We start from the raw sequence: 21,742 nt of genomic DNA on the forward strand, positions 1-21,742 counted from the left end.
TTTAGTAGTCCTACCATCATTTTGGTCGCCCTCACAGGCTTGTGTTTGTGCTTGTAGCCTGTAGATCATAGGAGTAGTTGTGGAGAAGTTCCTAACTTTTTTGTTCCTTGTCATATGGGATCTAACCATTCTGCTTTCTAAACATCAGGATCAAGACCTCATATCACTTGAGGAGATTGACTTGAAACCTCATGCATTCAAAAATCTGAAAACTTTTCAAGACCTCAAAGGAGATTAACTTGAGAAATAGTTATCATATATACAATCAAATCCAAATAATGATGTACATGAATGGTAAATCCTGGTGCCAACCTGTATCAAGCATTTCCAGTACCATTATTTTAGCCAGGCTTTTCAATAAAAGCTATCCTAGGGAGCAGAGAAGAATAAGACTGCATGAACAATTTAGTTTTATATTATGCTTGGGTTCTATTTGACAATTAAGTTGAGATCTTTTTCTCTTTTTTAAGATAGCCGGTTGAGAAAAATGAGTGTCGAATACTTGCATAATTTTATAAGATAATACAATTGTCATAATATGACTATAGGCTAAACAATGAGGGAAATGGAATGAATAAAATCATATCCCAGGTTGGCTCAAGTTAGCTACACCGGGAAACCCCTTTCATCAGGCAATGTGCTATCCTCCCCCGTGGCTGTTGGGCTGTGGTATAAGGCTGGTCACTCTGAATATTTCACTCTAAAGTAAAGGGAATCATATGGTGCTAATCCATATAATTATGCCACATTTTTCCGCTAATGACCATATTATAATATCAACGAGGAGGTTATTAACTCAGTTAGATTTCCAAGTTGTGAAGTTCTATCTCAATTACCATCGATTCTTTGGGTTGAAATCTTCCCAAGAAAGTCATCATATTGACCCAGCAACAGTATGTCTTCACGAGACAATGCCATTGAACCAGTGCTCAAGTAGTGTCGAGCAACCCGTCCCCTGCATTGAAACATCATGCAACTAATTGAGCATCCATTGCAACAGATGCACCAACAGTTATAATAAAAGCTAGTTTAACATTACAAGCAGTCATATTGGGCTTGGGGTACACTCTCCTCAAGTCTAAGGTTCAAATCCCCTTGAATGCAAACAATCTCTAAGGATCATCGGACTAGGAGATTTTTCCCTTGAATTACCCGATGTGCACTTGCGGAGACCTCCTTGCTGAGGGCCTATGCACCTCCAAGATTAGTTGGGACACTGTTCCCAAACACCCGGTGCCAATAAAACAAAACATTACAAGCACATACCTCCGTCTTCTGGTCTTCTCAGTGCCTTCAGACAAACGGGAAGCTTCTGATCTTGAAATGAGACGCAATGAAGAAAGATACTCATAGAATCTGACATCTCTCACTGTCAAGTATGATCTTGCAGGAAGTATGGACTGGATTATATTAAAAAGACTCGAATTCATTTCACTGCATTTCAGACATGAAAGCAAACGTTTATATCAACAAAAATACATGATACCAAAACCTGCTTGACTGAGTTAAAAGGCAAATTTCTAAAAGCTCCACTTTTAGGACAACTTTTAATTTGAACGAGTCAAATAACTGACAAGCTTGTAAAAATTGTAGGAAACATTAACATCAATACATGTACTTTGGAGATGTATATGAAACAGGACTATACCAAGGGAGCTGAGTTAATACCTATTTGAAAAGTCACTTTTAGGTGGACCCAGAATCATCTTTAAATCCCTTGCAACATACAATGTTCTACTTGTTCTCATATCCTGTCCAATTAATTTACCCAATGCCATCATATCAGTTGTGGAAGCCAACATCTCTGAGGGCAAATTGGCACTGCTCTCAGAAACCATCTTTGATCCTACAGCAGCTATGTCTTTTGCATAAAAACAAAAACCATGCTGTGCAATTGATGATGTCATCTGTATTTGCTCATCACACCAGCTGAATGCATCTGATCCCTCAGGAGGGACTGTAGATGGTTCCAAAGAATCCTGCAAAAATACCCAATCACTGTAATGATCTACACATGCATAACCGAAGATGGGTTTATATTTTCAATATATAGAGTAATAAAACACTTACTAACAATTGACAGTCAGAAAGCAAGAGGTCAACTTCTGATATCAGATTGCTCATAGCATAAGCAAGTTCGATACTTTCAATTGCATCTTCTTTTTCTAAGGCAACGTACTGCCTTAGATCTGTGCGGGAGCTACGGAGTTTTATCCATGATTCTTGTACTAAATCCGTCAGCATGGACAACCTGGGCTTCTCTACAAATTTGGAGCCCCTATAGAAATCCATGCGACTGCATTCATCCATCACTTGATGACCTGTCGCCTCCACATTTTCATCCTGATAATCTTCCAGCTCCACTTCATGAGAAAATTCTGGATTTGCATCACAATTATTTCCCTGCATCTCTGATCTTTTCCGTAATCTGCGCATAGGTTTATCAAGATTGTGCGCTTCAACTGGTAACAGGGTCTGGATTGACTCACTGCTCACAGAAAATTCTAAGGTATTAGCAACATGACCACAGGATACTGTTCTAGACAACAGCTCTGTCACATCATCTATCACACTTTCAGGAACATATGTTGACTCTGGCACACACGATACATCAAATGACTGGCATGTTTCATCATTTTGTATAGAATCCAGTCTTTCTGAGCGGTGATGACATGTTTCTTCCAAATATTTCACTCTAGAAAACAGCTTTTCAGTTAATGGACTTGAGCAGTTTTCAGTGAACGGATGATATGAGGGATAGCTGCTGTTGACTCCTTGGGATCCTTTATTGTTAGCATCTTTATCCAAAACTACAGGATTCCCATCACTTAAATATTCATCTTCAGAATCAGAAGACAGCACCACATTAAGTTTCCTTCGAAAATTTTGCCGAGATGGATTGACAGGGGTGCCTGAAGGGTTAGATAATCCACCAAATTGAGCTATGAATTCATTGCAATCTTGAACAGAGCCATTCCTGTCCAACATTTCTAACTTCCTGGTCTCTATACTGTGTGTTTCATTATCACATGCATCCAGATCTTCCTGCATTTCCTTTTTGTCTTCCTCAACTACTTCCATTAAACTAGGATTTTCTTCCATCATTGATAGTGACTTGGTGATCTCCTTATCAATTAGCTCAGATAACTGAGAAGGGAATTCCCAGGGGATAATCTTAGGTAGCATCTTGTGGCCAGCTTCAACATCAAATAGCAGCGAACCATATGTTCTCTGAACCTCCCTATCTGGAGAGTCAAAAGGATTATGTTAAAAGCTCTCGTAAGCTGGAACAATAGACAACTGATACAAGAAATATACTTCAAATAAAATTAATAGATTTTTTAAAAACCCCCCCCACACTCCCCCCCAAAAAAGAATGTACACAAACCCCCAAACCAACAGGAAAAAGAGACCAAGGCGAAGATGATAAATATGGAACATTAATACCAGTGTTCAGATTTCAATGCTTCCCCATACATACAAAAAATAGGCTTATTCTAATCAGACAATTTCAACTAGCTTTAGCTGTAAATGCATGTAAACCCACATGACCCTTCCTCGTACTTCATTGCACATTCTGATAAATCGACCACATGTAAACCATGTGCAGTAGCCAAAAGTAGCATATATATATATATGTGTGTGTGTGTGTGTGTGTGTCATTGATGGCATGAAAACTTTCCAAATGCAGATGGTAGGCTATAGTTTCGCAGGCAGATTGACCGCATTCCAATTAATATTAGTTGCAAGGCTGCGTCATATTCCATGGGAATCTAACGAGTTCCAGATATGACAGAGAGGGAACCAAGATTATGTAGATTTCATAGTAACAATGGGATATAATGACAGAAGTTGTAAGTAATAATAATGTAGTAGAAACTACAGTAACCGTATAAAAAACAATGGCATGTATACAAATGCCACACAAGCATACATGTGTTGTCCAACTGACCTTCTTTAAATGCTTTACCCTGGCACCAGAACTGAAGATGCATAATGACTTTCCTAATATCACCATGACAAGACCCAACTAATCGCTCTAGTAAATGAGGTTGGATGTTGGCTCCTTCGGTAGCACAAACCTGAAATGCAAAACCAAATGAACTCGAAACGAACACACAAATCCACAATGGGAAAGCTGAGTGGAAAAAAGGCCCTGCAAGTACATACCATATATACATGAGAAAGCACCTCTTTCGATGGTGGCAATGTGAAATACACTTGTAGCCTGTCTAAATTGTCTGGCAGCACAGGATTGTTACCTACAATTAACAGAATGAGCGTAAAGAAAATAAATCCAAAAGCATAAATATTTCAAATCGATGAGAAGACTATCTCAAGCAGTTAAGCTCCCTCTTACTATTGCTGGTCAAAATCATGGGTCCCTTCGCCGTTTCAGCTATTTGTTGTATTGCAGCAATAAAACCACGATCTTCAAGAAAAGCAATATCCACATCCTCAAATAGAATCAATGGCTTAACTTCAACTTGATCACAGGCAGTTCCATCCTCCTTGTACATGAAATTTCCGGAGGCTCCAATCTTGTCATGGGGAGCTTCCTCGTCTGATAAGGGTACAACTTCAACAGCCTCAGTTTCAGAATCTTGTGATGCATTACCATTGGGTAGAGCCAGGGTAGATTTCACAATGGGTTTGTTCTGTGATTGCACAGGATGTCCCAGTGACCTAGGGAAAAAAATATACCATAGAATACAGGTTAGATGATATATTTTCACGATGAACAATGTTTTATTTCTGTCCAATTTCTTATTATTGATAAATACAGGGGCCCAAAGCTGTACCATGGGTAAGATTTTATAAAATTTCTACCAGTAGCAAAATATTACTTAAATCATGGTTTTTTGACGAGGAAGTGTTCATACGCTGTGATCTATCCTAGAATTTACCAGAAGCAAACCCAGAAACCAGAAACTCACATGGGGAGAAAAAAGCAGCAGTAAACTCTGAAATTGGAGATTTTGAGATTTTTTTTTTTATAAGTAAAATAAGTATTATTAATCCAAGAATGGGCAACAACTGCCAATTACAAAGTAAGTATGTCCTATCTATGTAGGCACATTAGAAACTAAGAAATCATGAAGGTCCATGCCATTAAAGTCCACAGCAATGGCCCAAGTACAAAGCGTTCTGAAAAAAAAAAACTTTTAGCTCCTCCATAGATCTCTCTTTGTCTTCAAACGTCCTCTCATTTCTCTCCTGCCACAAGCACCACATAATACAGATAGGGATCATCTTCCAAATCACTTTGATTTGATACACACCTCGAATAGAGGTCCAGCGCGCCAACATATCCACTACGGATTCCGGCATAACCCATGCTAGTTCCATCCTTTTAAACACCTCATTCCAGAGAGTCCTGGCTACATCACAATGTACAAGTAAATGGTTCACCGACTCACCCCCTCTTTTACACATACAACACCAGTCTGCAATGATTATCCTCCTCTTTCTCAGATTATCTGTAGTAAGAATCTTGCCTAGTGACTCTGTCCACACAAAGAAAGAAGCTTTAGGAGGAGCCTTGGGTCGCCAGATCCTTCTCCAAGGAAACTGTATCTCCGGCACTTTTGTGAGGACCTTATAAAAGGACCTAACAGTGAATACCCCTCTCCCTGCAGGAATCCACCACAGGCCATCTTCATGCTGGATACTTGGACATCACGAATACAAGAGACTATAAAAATCTGTAAAACTCTCCATCTCCCAATACTATGCCACCCTATTGAAGTTGATATTCCAGTGAATACCCCCTTCTGAGATTCCCATAACTTCCGCCACTGTGACATCTTTGGCACTTGCTATCAAGAAAAGTATAGGAAACAAATCTTGGAGAGCACTGTTGCCACACCAAACATCCTTCCAAAATCTAATCCTGGAGTCTGTACCCAACTGGAACCTAGTATGTTGATGAAAGACCTCCCACCCTTTTCTAATATGCTTCCATTCCATGTGCCCCTCTAACTTCTCTAGTACACCAACCCTCCCCTAAACCACCATATTTATTCTTAATCACAATTTTCCATAAAGCTTCTGGTTCCTTGATATATCGCCACAGCCATTTGCCAAGTAGCGCCTGATTAAACCTTAAATTTCTAATACCCAAGCCGCCACTAGAGATAGGACGGCACACCATCCCCCACCTGACAAGATGAAATTTAAACTCTTCTCCTAAGCCACCCCCATAGAAAATCTCTTTGTAACTTCTCAAGACGACCCACCACGCTTGCCAATATAGGGAATAAAGATAAGAAATAAGTGGGTAGATTAGAAAGTTTACTTTTAATCAATGTAATCCACCCCCTTTCGACAAGTACATTCTCTTCCACCCTGCCAGTCTCCTCTCTACTTTTTCAATCACTATATCCCAGATTGAGCATGCCCTTGAAGCTATACCCAACGGTAGTCCCAGGTAAGTCATCGGAAGAGACACTGTCTTGCAACCCAATGTGTCCGCGAATTCCCTAATATTCTGAACCTCTCCAATCGGCACCAACTCGGATTTAAGATAGTTCACTTTTAAACCAGACACTGCTTCAAAACAAAGCAAACATGCCTTCACAGCCCGCAACTGATCTCGATCAACTTCGCACATAATAAGCATGTCATCTGCAAACAACAAATGAGAAATAGAGATAAAACCCTTGCTCGGAGATCCAATCTGGAAACCACTAACAAACCCATTAGCCAACAACGCCGCAATCATCCTGTTTAGTGCCCCCATAAAAATAACAAAAAGTAACAGAGACAACGGATCCCCTCGTCTCAAACCACGAGAACTCTGGAAGAAACCCAGGGGGCTGCCATTGATCAACACCGAGAACCTTACCGTAGATATACACCATCTAATCCAAGACCTCCACCTTTCACCAAAACCACACCTACTCAGTAAGTATAGAAGGAAATCCCAATTTACATGGTCATACGCCTTCTCCATATCCAACTTACACATAATTCTTGGGTTGCCAGCCTTCAATCTACTGTCCAACATTCATTGGCAATTAGAACCGCATCAAGGATCTGTCTACCCTTAACAAAAGCATTTTGAGGCCTAGTCACAATCTTCCCCAACACCTCACTTAAGCGATTAGCAAGCACTTTTGAAATAATCTTGTAAACTCCATTCACTACGCTAATAGGCCGAAAATCTGTAATCTCAAAAGCCCAGCCTTTTTCGGTATTAAAGCAAGGAAAGTGGAGTTAAGGCTTTTCTCAAATTTCCCAAACGAGAACAACTCCTAAAACACCTTCAAGAGGTCTTCTTTAATCACCTCCCAACATTCTTGGAAAAAGCCAATAGAGAAACCATCAGGACCAGGAGCCTTGTCTTTTACCATTTTCCTGACTACATCAGAGACCTCTTCCTCCTCGAAAGCCCTATCCATCCTGGCAACATCCCACGGTTCAATAATGTTAAAAACCAACCCATTTAGAGTAGGCCTCCACCCCACCTATTATGTAAGGAGCTTCTCAAAGAAATCAACCACATGAACTTTAATAGTCTCTTCATCTCTGCACTCTGCCCCCTCAATTTTCAGCACCTCAATGTTATTATTTCTTCATGACAGTTTGCAATACTATGGAAGAACCTCGTACTCCAATCTCCTTCCTTTAAACATAGTGCCCTTGACTTTTGTCACCAAGACAATTCCTCTTGCAAGATTATCCTCTCAAGATCTGCGACCAATAAAGTTTTCTGAGCTTGCTCTTCCACATTAAGAGGCCTCCCCTCTTGTAGTCTTTCTAACACTTGTATTTCCATCCACTTGGTATTTTTGTTGTCCTCTATGCTACCAAAAGACTGTTTATTCCATTCCTTTAGGTCTCTTTTTAAGGCTTTCAACTTATTTGCAAAAATGAAATTGGGTGTACCCTCGAACTGATACAAAATCCACCATTGCTTGACCCTCTCCACAAAACCTTCGGATTTCAACCACATGTTCTCGAACTTAAAATAACGTCTACCACTCTGAATGCCTCCACAATCAAGCAAGATAGGCCAATAATCCGAAGCTAAACGTTCCAACCACTTTTGAGAATTTGATGGATACCGTTGTAGATAGCACCCAAAAAGACTAGCATTAGTTTCTCAGTTCATCCAGTCAGGTGTTTCATGAAAAGTTTTAATTTAAAAAGTTCCCCCTCTGCCTTTTTGGTTGCGATGGAACACATCCCCATACTCTGCCTTTCAGGTTGTGATGGAACACATCCCCATAACTAGTCATTTCAAGTGAAAGAGAAGATGATTTGATCCTTAAAGGTAGATGAGAATTACAAAATTAGAGGAAAAAATGTTCAATAATCATTACTAATCCTAGAATGAATAATAAAATATCAAGAACCCCGACAAGTGCAAGTCCTAGTTCCTGACATGTAGGTTCAGTTTTTGTATACTTACTGTGTACTCGGGCTTTGTCTTGTTACTTGTCTCAATAAATTTTTTATACATAAAAAAAAAAAGAAAAAAAAAAGAAAAAGAAAGAAAGAATAGCAAATGTTTGCCATTTTAAAGCTCATTTGGAAAGGGCTTGACAAAAAAAGCTTCAAAGTGCAAGTGCCGCTTTATCACCATGTTTACAATTTAAGAAGATCCCATTTTATTTTTCTCCCACATTTTGTACCATCTATGTTCTCATTCTTAACTAACAATTCACCTCTTTGTAAAATAGATGAACTTCTTTGAACACATGAAACAATAAAACTGTAGGATAATGTGTATACGAAATAGTAAGACATACGCACTTGGTAAGTAAACTCAAATACAACCATCCTGGCTCAATAAAGTTGGAAGATAAAAATGTAGACATCGCAGCTAAAGATAAATCAACAAACCTTTTGAGCCGATGGGATTCTAGTGCCTCCCCAAACCGCTGCTTCACAAGAGCCCCATTCCGACATTCTGACGCACTTAACTAGTGAAATGACAGATAGGGAATCTTCAACTTTCATTTTTTTTTATTAGTAAATAACAATTTTATTGAAATAGGGCACATTCAACTTTCACTTGAAAGGCTATTCTCATAATTTTCAAATATCAAAATCTGAAAGAATAGCATTTGAATAGACTTTTGACAGTAAGTGAAAATGGTGAAGGAATCAGCTGTTGATAGCAATATGGGGATATACAACAGCAAATGAAGAAGACTCAGCAGCTTGCTGTTTGTCGCAGACTTGTTGAAGCTTAGGTTCTAAAACAACTAATAAAGTAAATCAGAGTTAAAAGCAAAGAGGCTACTTTTGCCATACTTGAAACAGAAGTCAATGATTTATTGTAGCACTGCTGCATTGATAGTTCTAATTATAGGCAGAATAAGTCCCAATGACCTATAAGTCTTTCGTGGCTTGCTTTTGTTTATACATGTGAGGGACGATAATTTCTTATATGGGGAAACTAGAGTTTAAATTTACCATACATGGGCTCTAACGCCAGCATCGTTTCCTAAAACTCTGCCACATACCAACATCATGTTGTTAGTTTCAAGAATCTAAAGATGTTAAACATTCCAAATCAGAAATGATTTCTTTAGGATTTGATCCAGCTGTAAAAGGCAGTTTCAAACTAGCCTATTATTAATTTATTCAGACAATAAGGCAGGCATGTGAATGACGAAATTTTAGTTCTTGTACACCATAAATTAACATGCACATGTTTAGTACACTAGGGCTGTGCAACCCACCCAACCCTACCCATCCAAACCTACGAACCCAGCACAGCACAAACAGTACTGACCTGGTCACTTTTTGCCAGAGGAGCATGTAAGATTGATTTAAAAAATTGCATATATTGCTGAAAATATCACGGTTACTTATCAAAAAAAAAAAAATTGCATAACCCAATGGGTTGGTTCAGCCTTTGTGTTGGCCTATTTATAACCAATCAAAAGGCAGCCTGAACCAATAAAATATAATTTGGAAAATTACATTCATATTTAAATGACTGCTAGCAATATTGGGCACTCACATGAACTTGCACAAATAAATCAATCCCAAATTCCCAATTTCATAAATTCTCTTCTGTACGCCCCTCTCCCCTCCCTCTTCCTCTATCAAGCCTCACCCCTCCATCACCACTACCATAATACCCGCAGTCACTCCCACTCTACTTCCCTGCCACAAATTCCCAATTTGATCTGTCCACTTTAACCTGAGAAAAAATGTAAACCAACCAACCCGCCTGAGTGAGAAATTACCACGGGGGGGGCTAATGCTGCTGCAAGCATCACCATGGCCACGAATTTGTGGGGTATGGAGCTGTGGTTGGAGGGTTGGGGGTGTTTTGGATTGAGATTTCCAGATAAGTTACTCACAAGCCTCAAAGCTTGTCGTTGTTGTTCCTAAACAGCCCGTTGCTTAATTTTGCTTTAATTTGGCATCAATTAGGGATTTTTCAATCCAACAAAGTCAGGTCGGTATCAATTTGGAGGGTTGGGGGTGTTTTGGATTGAGATTTCCAGATAAGTTACTCACAAGCCTCAAAGCTTGTCGTTGTTGTTCCTAAACAGCCCGTTGCTTAATTTTGCTTTAATTTGGCATCAATTAGGGATTTTTCAATCCAACAAAGTCAGGTCGGTATCAATTCTGACCGAAAGCCAACTGAACTGACTTGTGCACACTAATAAGTATGGCACGGTCCACCAGAATATGCATACGATGAGGAAGATTGCAAGAACAGATATTGATGTAAGACCATCCTTTTACGTAGTAAAATTTATTGAAATACAGGAACTTGAGTACATGCAAGGGAAAAATAGTTTTCTTAAAAACAGTCAGAAACTACAACTTAGCGTTTCACAAAATATTTTAGAAAATGGCAAACAAAGCAAAAATCCAGTGAAAGAGCATGCTTAAGTTTGTTCTAGGTAATCTGAACAACCTCCAAATTACTTCTGCACCTATCCAATCAAATAGACCACATCATGCAAAGTGCTAGAGCTTTCCAAATATGTATTTTGATTGCTCCCATTGGCATCCAAAAGAGTTTCCATCATGTATTGGTTCAAATGATGTGTGGTCTTATGTAGTATCAATGATACCCTTTATTTTTAACAATGCATCCCAGCATATTGTCCTTCCTATTTGCAAGTATACTACATATACTAGAACAGCTAAAATCAATCTTTGAACAGTTGAAATAGTTTAACAACAAAACATACAATATCATTACTACCTCCAAGACCTCAAACCCCTGCTCTTGCGCACAAGCATAGATAGCTGCAGACTTCCCACTCTGCAACACGAGACACAACTTTAACCACCCATATAAAACAAAGCGTTTGTGGAGAACTACTATGCAGTTTGACATGATTTATGTTATACTCTACCATGCAATAGCATATCCTTCTTAAACATTACAAAAAAGAGGTCTATTTGTAAATTTTGCAAATTTGCAAACATTATAGAATAAGTCTCAAGTTTCATTGACAAATTTCATTGAAAAGCCACTAAAGAGTTAATTAACAGCGAAGCATATTGACACGAGCATAAAATAAAACCTAATACCAGTCCAAAGGCAAGGTAGTGCAAACTAACTTTTTTTTTTTTTTATTGGTAAACAAACTTTTATTGATCAAAAGAGTAGGCTAGAGAGCCCAAGTATACAGGACATATACAAGAGCAACACCTAAGCGTACTAGTTTAGTTATACAAGGAATATTGCAAACTAACTGAACACCACATCTGATTTTCTCCTTAATTACTTGCTGATGCAAGGAAATTCAAAACTAAATTCTAGAACAACTTCCTTCCAATGATTCCTAAAAGAAGAAAACAGTATGGCACGTGCAGTGGTTTCCATCAACGAGAATTCTCTAATCAGTGATATCCATATTATTAGCCATCACACCTGAAAAGGAGTCACTAAGGCCTGGTTTGGATAGCAAGACCCTCCTAACTCATCCCATCTCATCTCATCCCTTTTTCTCTCCTTTCCCAAAACCCCATAAAACATATTAACTCAAACCATTTCACTACTATTCACATCATCTCATCTCACCATCCAAACGAGTCCTAAATCCCCTAGATAAAGAAGATGCATGCCCAACAGATCATCACGTGTGTCAAGTCTGCCAACTCAACAGAATCATACACATTCTCTCAACATTTTTATAATATTTTTCCCACATAGCTGCACTGGGTTCTACATTTATAGCATCTTGCTGACACCATTTGAGTACTGAACACATACACAGACAAAAAGAAATGAGAGACTCACTACCCAAAAAGTTTCTCGTCTGAAAATCGTCTCACATGAGCAAATTTTTTCCCAGAAAATTGGAATGAAAATCAATGTTTTACGAAAACTGAGTAATTACATTTTCTTTGATGGTGTGGAACCTCACCAAGGCAAGGCTCTTCAAACCCACCTCTGGGGAGTAAAACCCCAGATAACAACCTTTCCCACCAGAACCGTATATGAGGTAATCTAGGGAACCCAAGATGTCTAAGTTTACAGCTCATCCCATGTCCGCCCTTTGACCACTAGACTGCACATTGACAGGTTAACTTTAAAGAACTACACAGATGAGTCTTATCTCTTATCTACAAAGTTCCAAGACTAATCAAATTATTTGTGAGCATAACGGCATGAGATTGTCGGGTAGCTATTTTGTATATCAATAAGATCCTTTTTCTTAAAAGGTAACAACAATTTTAGGCTAGTTGTCAACCTACAGCAACGCTACACCTTTATCTGGGCTTCAAATAACCAACCCCTTGTCAAAATAAAGGCTTTGTTTATCTGAGTTGAGTTATTTCATCTTCATGACCTGGATAAAACTATCTTTCTAAAATTTCTTTGATGACAAGGACTCCCGAGACTATGCAAGCGCAACATGTATTTAACCCAATTAAACTCCAGACCCTTGTAACACGCTCCCGTCACACAGATTAGGTAAATTATTGGCTTTTCATCAATGGGACATGGGCGACTACTTTCTAGAATTGAAAACTAAGAAAAGATGAGAATATCAAATGAACCACATACAAGGAACGGTGTTACTAGCCTTCATATCAATATTACCAAGAGAACCCGCCAACAGATAGCCAAAACCAAAACCAATTTGGATGCATCTTGAGATATGATAAAGGAGATAAGGTTCTAGATGAATGTGATTGCGATGGTTCTATATGCAACTTAAAATACATAAATCATAAAAATTTACAATATTTATGTAAACCAAACATTAGGTGTGCTAAAAAGAAATATATCTGTATATACCCCAACTGGTCCTGTAACTAAGAGAACATTCTTTAGAGTATCCTCTTCATCTATGTCTTCTGAATCAGAGTCCTTGTAAGAACAGTAATAGTCATCATTTTCCATGCCACGTTGACCACTAACAGTCTCGTCTTTGCTAGTGTGAGAGCCTTTTGCACGCCAAAGCTGTAGCCAATCACTCAAAAACCTCACAGCTTCATCATTACCACATACCTACCGGACAGCCAGGAAAACATAATTGTTAAAAGTGAAAGTCCATCATCTCATATAAAACAAGGTAAAGAGAAAGATGCCAATCTACTTAGGATCATATTTTTATTATAAGTTAAAGATTCATTGATATGAGAGAAGGGTGAAAATTTCCTCGTCTACAGGAAATTATACAAGAGAAACACCTAGCCATTAAATGGAAAGATCCAAAAATTCTGGAACTAAAGCTAGAAAGACAACAATGTACAGTCATCCAGTGATACAAAGTTTGGAGGAAGAAAGTCCTAAGATCCACCACAGTTTTCTTACAATCTTTGAAGCAAAGGTCATTTCTCTCTCCAAATGATTCATAAATTCAATATGAAGAAGATACAGATTCAAGATAACTCGCCTCCATGGCCTTCTTGGGCTTGTACTTAGATGTCCATAAACCATCCTCAAGCTGATTATCAGAACCAGCATAGTATGATATCATCCTGCAATTGCAGTGTACATGAAATCAATTTTTTTTTCTTTTTTTTTTTTGGGGGGGGGGGGTATGAAATGGATATCAATATACAGCAATTCCATCTAAAAATTATGTACAAATAGTTAGAAAACTCTTATGCCCTAAGGGTTAATGAGTTGGGTAGAGAAATGCTAATGTCATTCATTTCCACTATTTTAAGTTGATCAAGCAAGTGAAATCGGGAAATAATTGATAAAAAGGAGAAAAGTAATAATGAAACTGTTAAAGACAACCATTGATCCAAAAGCCCTAGAACTGTTGGATACTAATTTGGTTAAACCTTTAACCTTCAAGATCATAACATTCCACTATGCTTCCAAATCCGACATCCACAATGGCCCACTCTATCAACGCTGACCTGGTGATAGCCCTTTCCCTTTTGGCAACTTCATTAATCTATCAGTATTCAATGACTTAACACTATGCCCATACATGGTACCAAGGCATTTTAATCCAGCCTATAGGTCGCCCCTTCTATGACTTGAACTCAACTCATGACGTGGAACCTGTCTTTGATACCACTTATTAAAAACTCAATCATTGATCCAAAAGTCCTAAGACTGTTGGATACTAATTTGGTTAAACCTTTAACCTTCGGGATCATAACAAGAACCTTCAAAGACAAGAACAAATGACAGCAGTTAATTCCCATGCCTCCTTGAAGTGGTAGAATAAACACTTGAGTATACTTAATAATGAAATATCTTCATTACTACGGTAATAATGAAAAATCTGTGAAGACTACAGCAGCTTTACAAGCATGTTTTTTTTTTTAACAAGTGAGTAACAATACCGCTTTTATCGAAACGCACTTGGGGCTCAACCCAAGTTTAGCTGCATTTGCAATACACTTTAGCAGCATTTGCAACAATCAACGATTATAAAATTCAATAAATTTGAATGAACACGAAAAAAAAATATGGATTGAAAATTCCATGCATATATAAACTAGAGATTAAGCATAAATGTGTTATATATTTTATATACATTTATGACAGGAAACCACCTCATGGCAAAGCCCTTAGGACTCATCCATGGAACCTAAACCCCAGGGAGACTAGCACAACAACCCACCGCCATGGCCTCCCGCTTAAAACACAATTTGATCCCAAGGGGAATCGAACCTGTGACCTGGGGCTCATGCACACAAGTTTGCCCTTACCACTTGGGCAACCCACGGGTGGGTGAGATTAAGCATATATAAAGTCCATGCAGAATTGGGTATAAAATTTTTACCTCTCCTGAAGAAATCTACTTTGCAGCTCAGTATCTGATTTTCTTAGACAGCCCATATGCCTAAAAAATAAACCAACTTTATCCCACTCATGGTCCTGACAGTAATTCATACAGATGAAAAAAAAATCACTACATAATATGTAGAGACTAGATAAACGATTCAGAAATGGTGACAACTAATTCTTTGGGGAAAAGAAGTGATTAAAAGAAAGAGCAGGTAGATAGAGATTAATGATGCACTGCATACCACTTCAGGTGAATGTTCTTGTTGACTAACACGCTGATCAGAAGAAACTTCATTCTGTAAGGTTGATGCATTGCAGGGATGTATAAAGATGGGAAGCTTATCAATATGTAAGCACTCAACAGAGCCTTCATAAACTGACAAAGATTTGTTTTCTAGACCATGATTGGCATTACAAAACGTGTCCTCGCAAAATGCCCAGTTTCTCCAGTCAATATATGTTGTATCTTCCTGCAAAGCAGAAATTTTAAGTTTTGCCTTAGGTGAGAGGACGTTTAGACATTATTATTTAGTAAGTGATGCAATTGTTCTATTTAGGTAAAATAATTAACTTGGAAGTCCCATACTTGAGTCGTTTCAAATATGTGAATTGGGCCACACGTAATTCCTTTATCCCTTCTCTCAAACAAGCAACAACTACCCTCCACCTCAGTCACCTCTTGATTACTCTTACCCGCTTTCCAAGATGAGAAAAAAGGATGCATTTGCTTCCCTGCAAACATCCGTGAATTTTCCTGATCAAACACGGAAGAAAGACACTTAGAGCTACACATTAAACATTATAGGTCACAGACATGAAGCAAAGCAATCCCAAGTGACAATGAATTAAAAGATTCAAGCCAAAATTTTTTGTGTAGCCAAAATTTCCAAGATCAACACAAATAAACAAAGAAGTGAAAATAACTCGACTGCTAAGCAGTTTATACTCTTTACATAGTATTTTATCTTCTGCTTTTGGATAACTAATTCATGATTGATTTATAGCACGAGTAAAAAAAGCCACATGATGACAAAGAACATATCTAACGACCAAGATCCTAAAATATGAGCTGAATCCGCCTATCAAAGAAAAATTGGGAACAATATAAATATAAAACATGACATGACGCAAGGTCACTGACCTTAGCTGACATCTTTGCCTCTAACCGCAGATCAGGCATTGGCGGCGATGCATCTTCACACTTTTTTAAATTAGTCAATGTTTTCTTGGGTGTAGTATTCACCGGTCGTTTCTCCTTCATCTGTGAACAAATATTTTCAGTAACCAGGCAGAGCATAAGACACACAAAAAAAAGCACTTTGCTAGGATTTATCACACTTGATTTGCAATAATTAGTAGCAGCAGGATATTATGCATACAAATATCCACATAATTCACCTTCTTAGGAGCTATAAGTTGAGGCATTGATTTCCCTTTGGGCTTCCTCTTCTTCTTGCTTTGACTCCCACAGAATTCCTCGTCCTCACCGCCCTCATCATCGCAACAACCCTTCTCACCCTTCTGATACCCGTTCTCTTCGTGTTCTAGGGGTTTCTGCGGGAACAGCGTGGACTGAACCAACCTCCGGCGAACACAGCGCCGCACGGGTGACCGGGAATCGCCGGGGCTAAGCTCCATAGCAGCCACTGGCTCGTCTTTATCATCGGATTTGTCCATTAAAAATGCGGAGGATGGTTTTGTATGGCTGGTGAGCTAGGATTTGGGGAATTGAAAATTAGGGTTTTAGGGAAGGAATTGGGGATTTTGGAGAGAGTTTGTAACGGGACCTAATCTACAGCGTGGGAAACAGATTAGAAGCACAACAAAAAGTAGAGAGTGAATACGGAGGGTGTTGATGTTGTTCCCGCCTTTGGAAGAGTCTTTTATTTTTCCTTTTTTATGTATTTTAATTATTTTGGGAGAGTCCAGTCTTTTTAAATTTTAACAGAAAATCTTATTAATAAATATATTTGCAATCCTAATGTGTAAGCGTTGTTTAATTCTTTTGAATGATATAAGTAAATATGATATTTATATAATAAAAAATTAATTTTTTAATAATAGATCGTACTCTTTTTCAAAATGATTGTACAGTATTTATACACTTCACGACTGTAATTTATTTAATAAAAATTATTTCAACGACGTAGAAATTTTATAAAAATAAATTTATAAATTAATATAACTTCACGTGATCGGTTATATTTATTTTATAATAAAAATAATTTTCTAATTTACTACACCATTAACGCCAGTTTAATAATTTATTTTTGTTAAATTCTGGTATGATTATTTTAAGTCTTCAAAGATAATACTGATAATTTGACCATAATTGCAATAAATGAGGTAGTTTTGATGTATTTAACTAGACCATGAAGATCTAAATCCCCTCACAACAAATAATAAATGTACAAGAATCAATTTCATGCAATTCGTCTTCAAGCTAAAGTTCGGGTAAATCTTCTGAAGTATAAGGGATAGAAGCGCTCGTTGACCAATAAAATCTTCGGAAGTTTAAAGCCTCCGTTTAGTTAGATATAGTAATGATTTCATCTCATCATTATAAATTTTTTAAATTTTCATATAAAATATAATAATTAATTTAATTTTTTTCAAATCTCAAAATAATAATAAAATTAAAAAATAATATTTTATTTAATTTTTATTTAAAATTTTCTCACCTTATTTTATTATTCAAACGTGGTCTAAGCTTTTTTATTATTATTGTTGTTATTGTTATTTTTTTCCTGTTGTGTTTTGGGTTCGCGTAAACAACTTTATTCCACTTTGTGCGAATTGCCTTTTCTTTTGATCCACTTCAGACAGATACAGTTTGCATTGTGTTCAGTGTCATTCATTAGATATCATGAATCATGGTTAAATTGGTCTTTTTCTGGAATATGATGCTCTGCATGTTACCCTTGTTTTGTTAGATGAAAGATTATCATCTTACTTCTGACCGAAAGAAACAAGATCAGCTTATAGTTTTCACTTTCAGTTCTTCTATATACAATTGATAGATATAACTAAAGTACAGTCGTCCATGCCACATCAGATTTAAAATAAATTTTTTCTCTCTCATCAACTCGGTCTCTCTCATAAGCTCAGTCTTTCTCTTTCATCAGCTCGGTCTCTCTCTCTCACTTAAGCTCTTCTCATCTCTCTCTCATCAAGTGTTTCTACGTCAGCCACGTTTGCACGCCGTTTACACCAGGTGCTTGCAACAAGCATTTTTCTTTCACTTTTCAACTTTTTTATGAACTGTTCGTTGGTCTTTGGGCAATTAAGGTGAAAAGAATGTATTTCAGGAAATGAACTACTCAATACAAAATCATTACACCATAGAGTTTATAGATCAAAATAGCCTCAAGTTCTTACTCAAATTTGAGTAAGACAAATAAAATGAATCTTAAAATACTTATAATTATTTGTGTAGATCTTTTTTGTGTAGAATTAAATGGTCAATGAATGGCATATATATAGTTCACTTTGTTTGTCTATTTATCACAACTTAAAGACATATAAAGGAGATCTTATAATATTTATTATTATCCTTCTAGATCTTTAGACGGGCATTAAATGTTTTTTTTTTAGATTAGCATTAAATGTTTAATGAATGTTATATAATTTGTTTCACATATCTATTTTTCACCCACTTAAAATTCTCAAATTAAAAAAAAAATTTCCTTAATATTTTCTTTTTTGGATAGTGCTACATGTACTTACAGTTTTACTTATAAGACTAATTTTATTAATTTTCTTTTGAAATTCAAATTTCATTATTTTCAACATATCAATAACTTACACGTGGAGAAGTAAATTTTTTATAAATTTTTCCAAAGCACATTTAGTATTTTTCATTTTTGCTTAAGTTATCTGTAACATCCTGTATTTTAGTGTATTTTTATTGAATGATTATTTTTAATAATTCAAAAATATTTTCTCTTGTTTTAAAATTATCAGATATTTTTAGATGGTTTATTTTATGATCTTTAAATTGTGAAAATTAATTTGAGATGTTTTCTTAATATTTAATTATTGTGATACATTTAAGTTGTTCTTTATTTTAAATTAATTGATTGTTGGATTTAAATATTTTATTTTCATTTTATCATTACGTTTAAATTATTTTAATTGAGATGCTGTTTTGAAATCATTTCTGTTAGATCATTTTTGTGACCCAAGATGTGGGGATTGGACCTCATTTCTTTCCCTCCATTTTTCTTTTTCCCTTTTCTTTTCTTTTTCTTTCTTTTCTCTCTCCTCTCTCTCTCTATTCCCGCGCGGCCTTTCTCCCCTCTCTCCCCGCCCGTTTCTCTCTTCTCCCAGCCCAGCTGCCGCGCGCCGCCGTGTGTCGCACCGCCCCTGCCGTTCGCTTCCCCACTGGCCGGCGATCACACCCTTCCAACCTCAGCCTCCCTCGCGCCGCCGTTAGTCTTCACGAACAGCCCAAAGCCGCGGCCTTCTCTTTGTTCCAGCGCCGCCGTCGCATCACCTCCGCCCACTATTTCTTCACCACTTCATCATCGACCTCTTAGCAACCCAATGGACCTAACCCCAACTAGGATCCGTCACCGGTGAAGCCTATTTATCTCCATCTCTGATTTCGACATTTTTGGCCTAAAACTACCATTTGCGCCGCCACCCACGGCAAACCACCACCGCCACTAGCTTCCCCGACTTCTCTAAGCCCTACCCTATCAATTTCGGGTCTTAGTTTGTCCCCATTCAAAAGTGAGTTTTTGAGACCCACGGCCACAGTGCATTTTGCACTGTTCTGCAGCTGTGTTGCCACTTCTTGCAGCTCCATGATCCTTCAGAAATTATTATATAGCACTGTAAGTATTTTTCCAAAGAACTATCGTGATTTAAATATATTTTTGTATTAACTCATATTATTGTGATATGGTTGGACATGCCGAACTGAGTCCGAGGAGTTCGGGAGTCGGATGGATTGTGGACGGAGTTGTGTTTGATTGATATTGTGAAATGTTGGTTGTTGGTATGGTGTTATTCAGGTACATGGCATATTGCACGCATGATCATGTTTGTAAAGGAAATTGAGTTTTCGTGTACATGCATTCATGTTCATGTGTTTATTGAAAACTGGATTTTCAGACGTTTATTTGAAAATTTGATTTTCATGTGAAATGATTCTGAATGTGTTTGAAACGACTGGATTGACTGGTTTGAGAAAAAGGAAAAGAGACTATAGGGATGGTGATAAGCAGGGATGGTGGTAGAGTCCCGCCTGCGATCCTGCCTACGGTGCACGCGGTAGGGATGGTGGTAAGCAGATATGGTGATTGTGTCCCGCCTGCGATTCCTGCCTATGGTGCACGCGGTAAGGATGGTGGTAAGTAGGGATGGTGGTATAGTCCCGCCTGTGATTTCAGCCTACAGTGCTCTGATAAGTATTCATTGTGTGGAAATGAACTGTAGGGATGGTGGTAAGCAGGGATGGTGGTAAAGTCCCACCTGTGATTCCCGCCTACAGTGCACGAGATAGGGATGTTGGTTGTGTCCCGCCTGTGATTCCCGCCTGTGATTCCCGCCTACGGTGCATGCAGTAAGGATGGTGGTAAGCAGGGATAGTGGTATAGTCCCGCCTGCAATTCCCGCCTACAGTGTCCAATAAATTGTTTGTTTTGTGTGAATCATTTTCTGAAAAAATGACAGACTATATTTTTGGGCCAAAATGAGACTTTGGCGTGTGTTGGAAATAATCATTTTTCTGAGAAAAATGGTATTTTATGGCTAAGTGTATTTTGTCATATGCATGCATGTTGGTTGCTTTAATATGTTTTTATCCCGAGAGTTGTTTAGTTTATACTTATCTGTGGTACTATTTTATGATTTCGCAGATTTTGATGCAGATGAGGATGACGAGCCTTAGCTTGGCTCCGTTGGCGGAGTGATATGGGATTACTTCTGTTTATCGAGATTCACTTTATCAATTATTTATGTATTTGTCTTATAATATATTTTGGGATGACTATATAACTTTTTAAGGATAATTTGTTTGAATATCTGTATTTAAAATTCTGATACTTAGTAGACTTATTTATATTATCTGTTGCGTTGTTTACTATACACTGTTGCATGTACACACACTTGGCACTTTCGTTGGGATGCGTGACCGAGTTGTCATCATCCTGACGTCGCAATTTCTGTGTTTTTTATATGTGGGAGTTGGGGCATCACATTATCACTCTATTTGTGAAAATTTTATTAGGAAGACATGCTTAAAGTTGGCAATGATTTTTTTCCCTTCAATGGCATATCAAATCTATACTCCTATAAACTACTCATGATCATGTAGATGGGACTTTGAGTTTGATATAAGAGAAATTCTATTTGTAATCTTGAGTGGGGGATTGCGTATACAGTTCTATTGATAAATAATGATAAAAGAAGAAAAAATATCATTTTTAAAATGATATTATTGTAATTTTAATTTTTTTTAAAATATAATTATATAACAATCCCTATTTAGGAAATATATGTGGACTAACTCTTGATACAATCTCAGACAATGAGCCAAAACAG

The 21,742-nt window shown here is 37.5% G+C and overlaps 1 protein-coding gene across 1 annotated transcript; it reads right to left on the reverse strand.

The window, feature by feature from the left end:
* Window positions 1-478: 478 nt before the first annotated feature.
* LOC121254019 lies at window positions 479-17,036 on the reverse strand. Its single transcript, XM_041153982.1, has 16 exons — window positions 16,592-17,036; window positions 16,335-16,454; window positions 15,780-15,947; window positions 15,436-15,663; window positions 15,189-15,283; window positions 13,836-13,920; window positions 13,235-13,447; window positions 11,186-11,245; window positions 8,851-8,930; window positions 4,361-4,686; window positions 4,171-4,262; window positions 3,953-4,082; window positions 2,071-3,245; window positions 1,669-1,979; window positions 1,267-1,434; window positions 479-955 (listed from the first exon to the last, which is right to left on the reverse strand). The coding sequence occupies exons 1-16, from the start codon at window positions 16,868-16,870 to the stop codon at window positions 829-831; spliced, it is 3,657 nt and encodes a 1,218-aa protein (XP_041009916.1). The 5' UTR covers window positions 16,871-17,036; the 3' UTR covers window positions 479-828.
* Between the last annotated feature and the right edge of the window lie 4,706 nt (window positions 17,037-21,742).

The sequence above is a fragment of the Juglans microcarpa x Juglans regia genome, chromosome 3D, assembly GCF_004785595.1.
Source record: "Juglans microcarpa x Juglans regia isolate MS1-56 chromosome 3D, Jm3101_v1.0, whole genome shotgun sequence".
Classification (NCBI taxonomy): domain Eukaryota; kingdom Viridiplantae; phylum Streptophyta; class Magnoliopsida; order Fagales; family Juglandaceae; genus Juglans; species Juglans microcarpa x Juglans regia.

Bases quoted from the DNA above. Each gene is read 5' to 3' on its own strand.
- LOC121254019 (XM_041153982.1), bottom strand. From the start codon at position 16,870: ATGGACAAATCCGATGATAAAGACGAGCCAGTGGCTGCTATGGAGCTT. The intron at 15,284-15,435 runs GTATGCAGTGCA...AATTACTGTCAG, and splicing joins AAGAACATTCACCTGAAGTG to GACCATGAGTGGGATAAAGT. The intron at 3,246-3,952 runs GTCAGTTGGACA...TTGACTCTCCAG, and splicing joins GGGTAAAGCATTTAAAGAAG to ATAGGGAGGTTCAGAGAACA.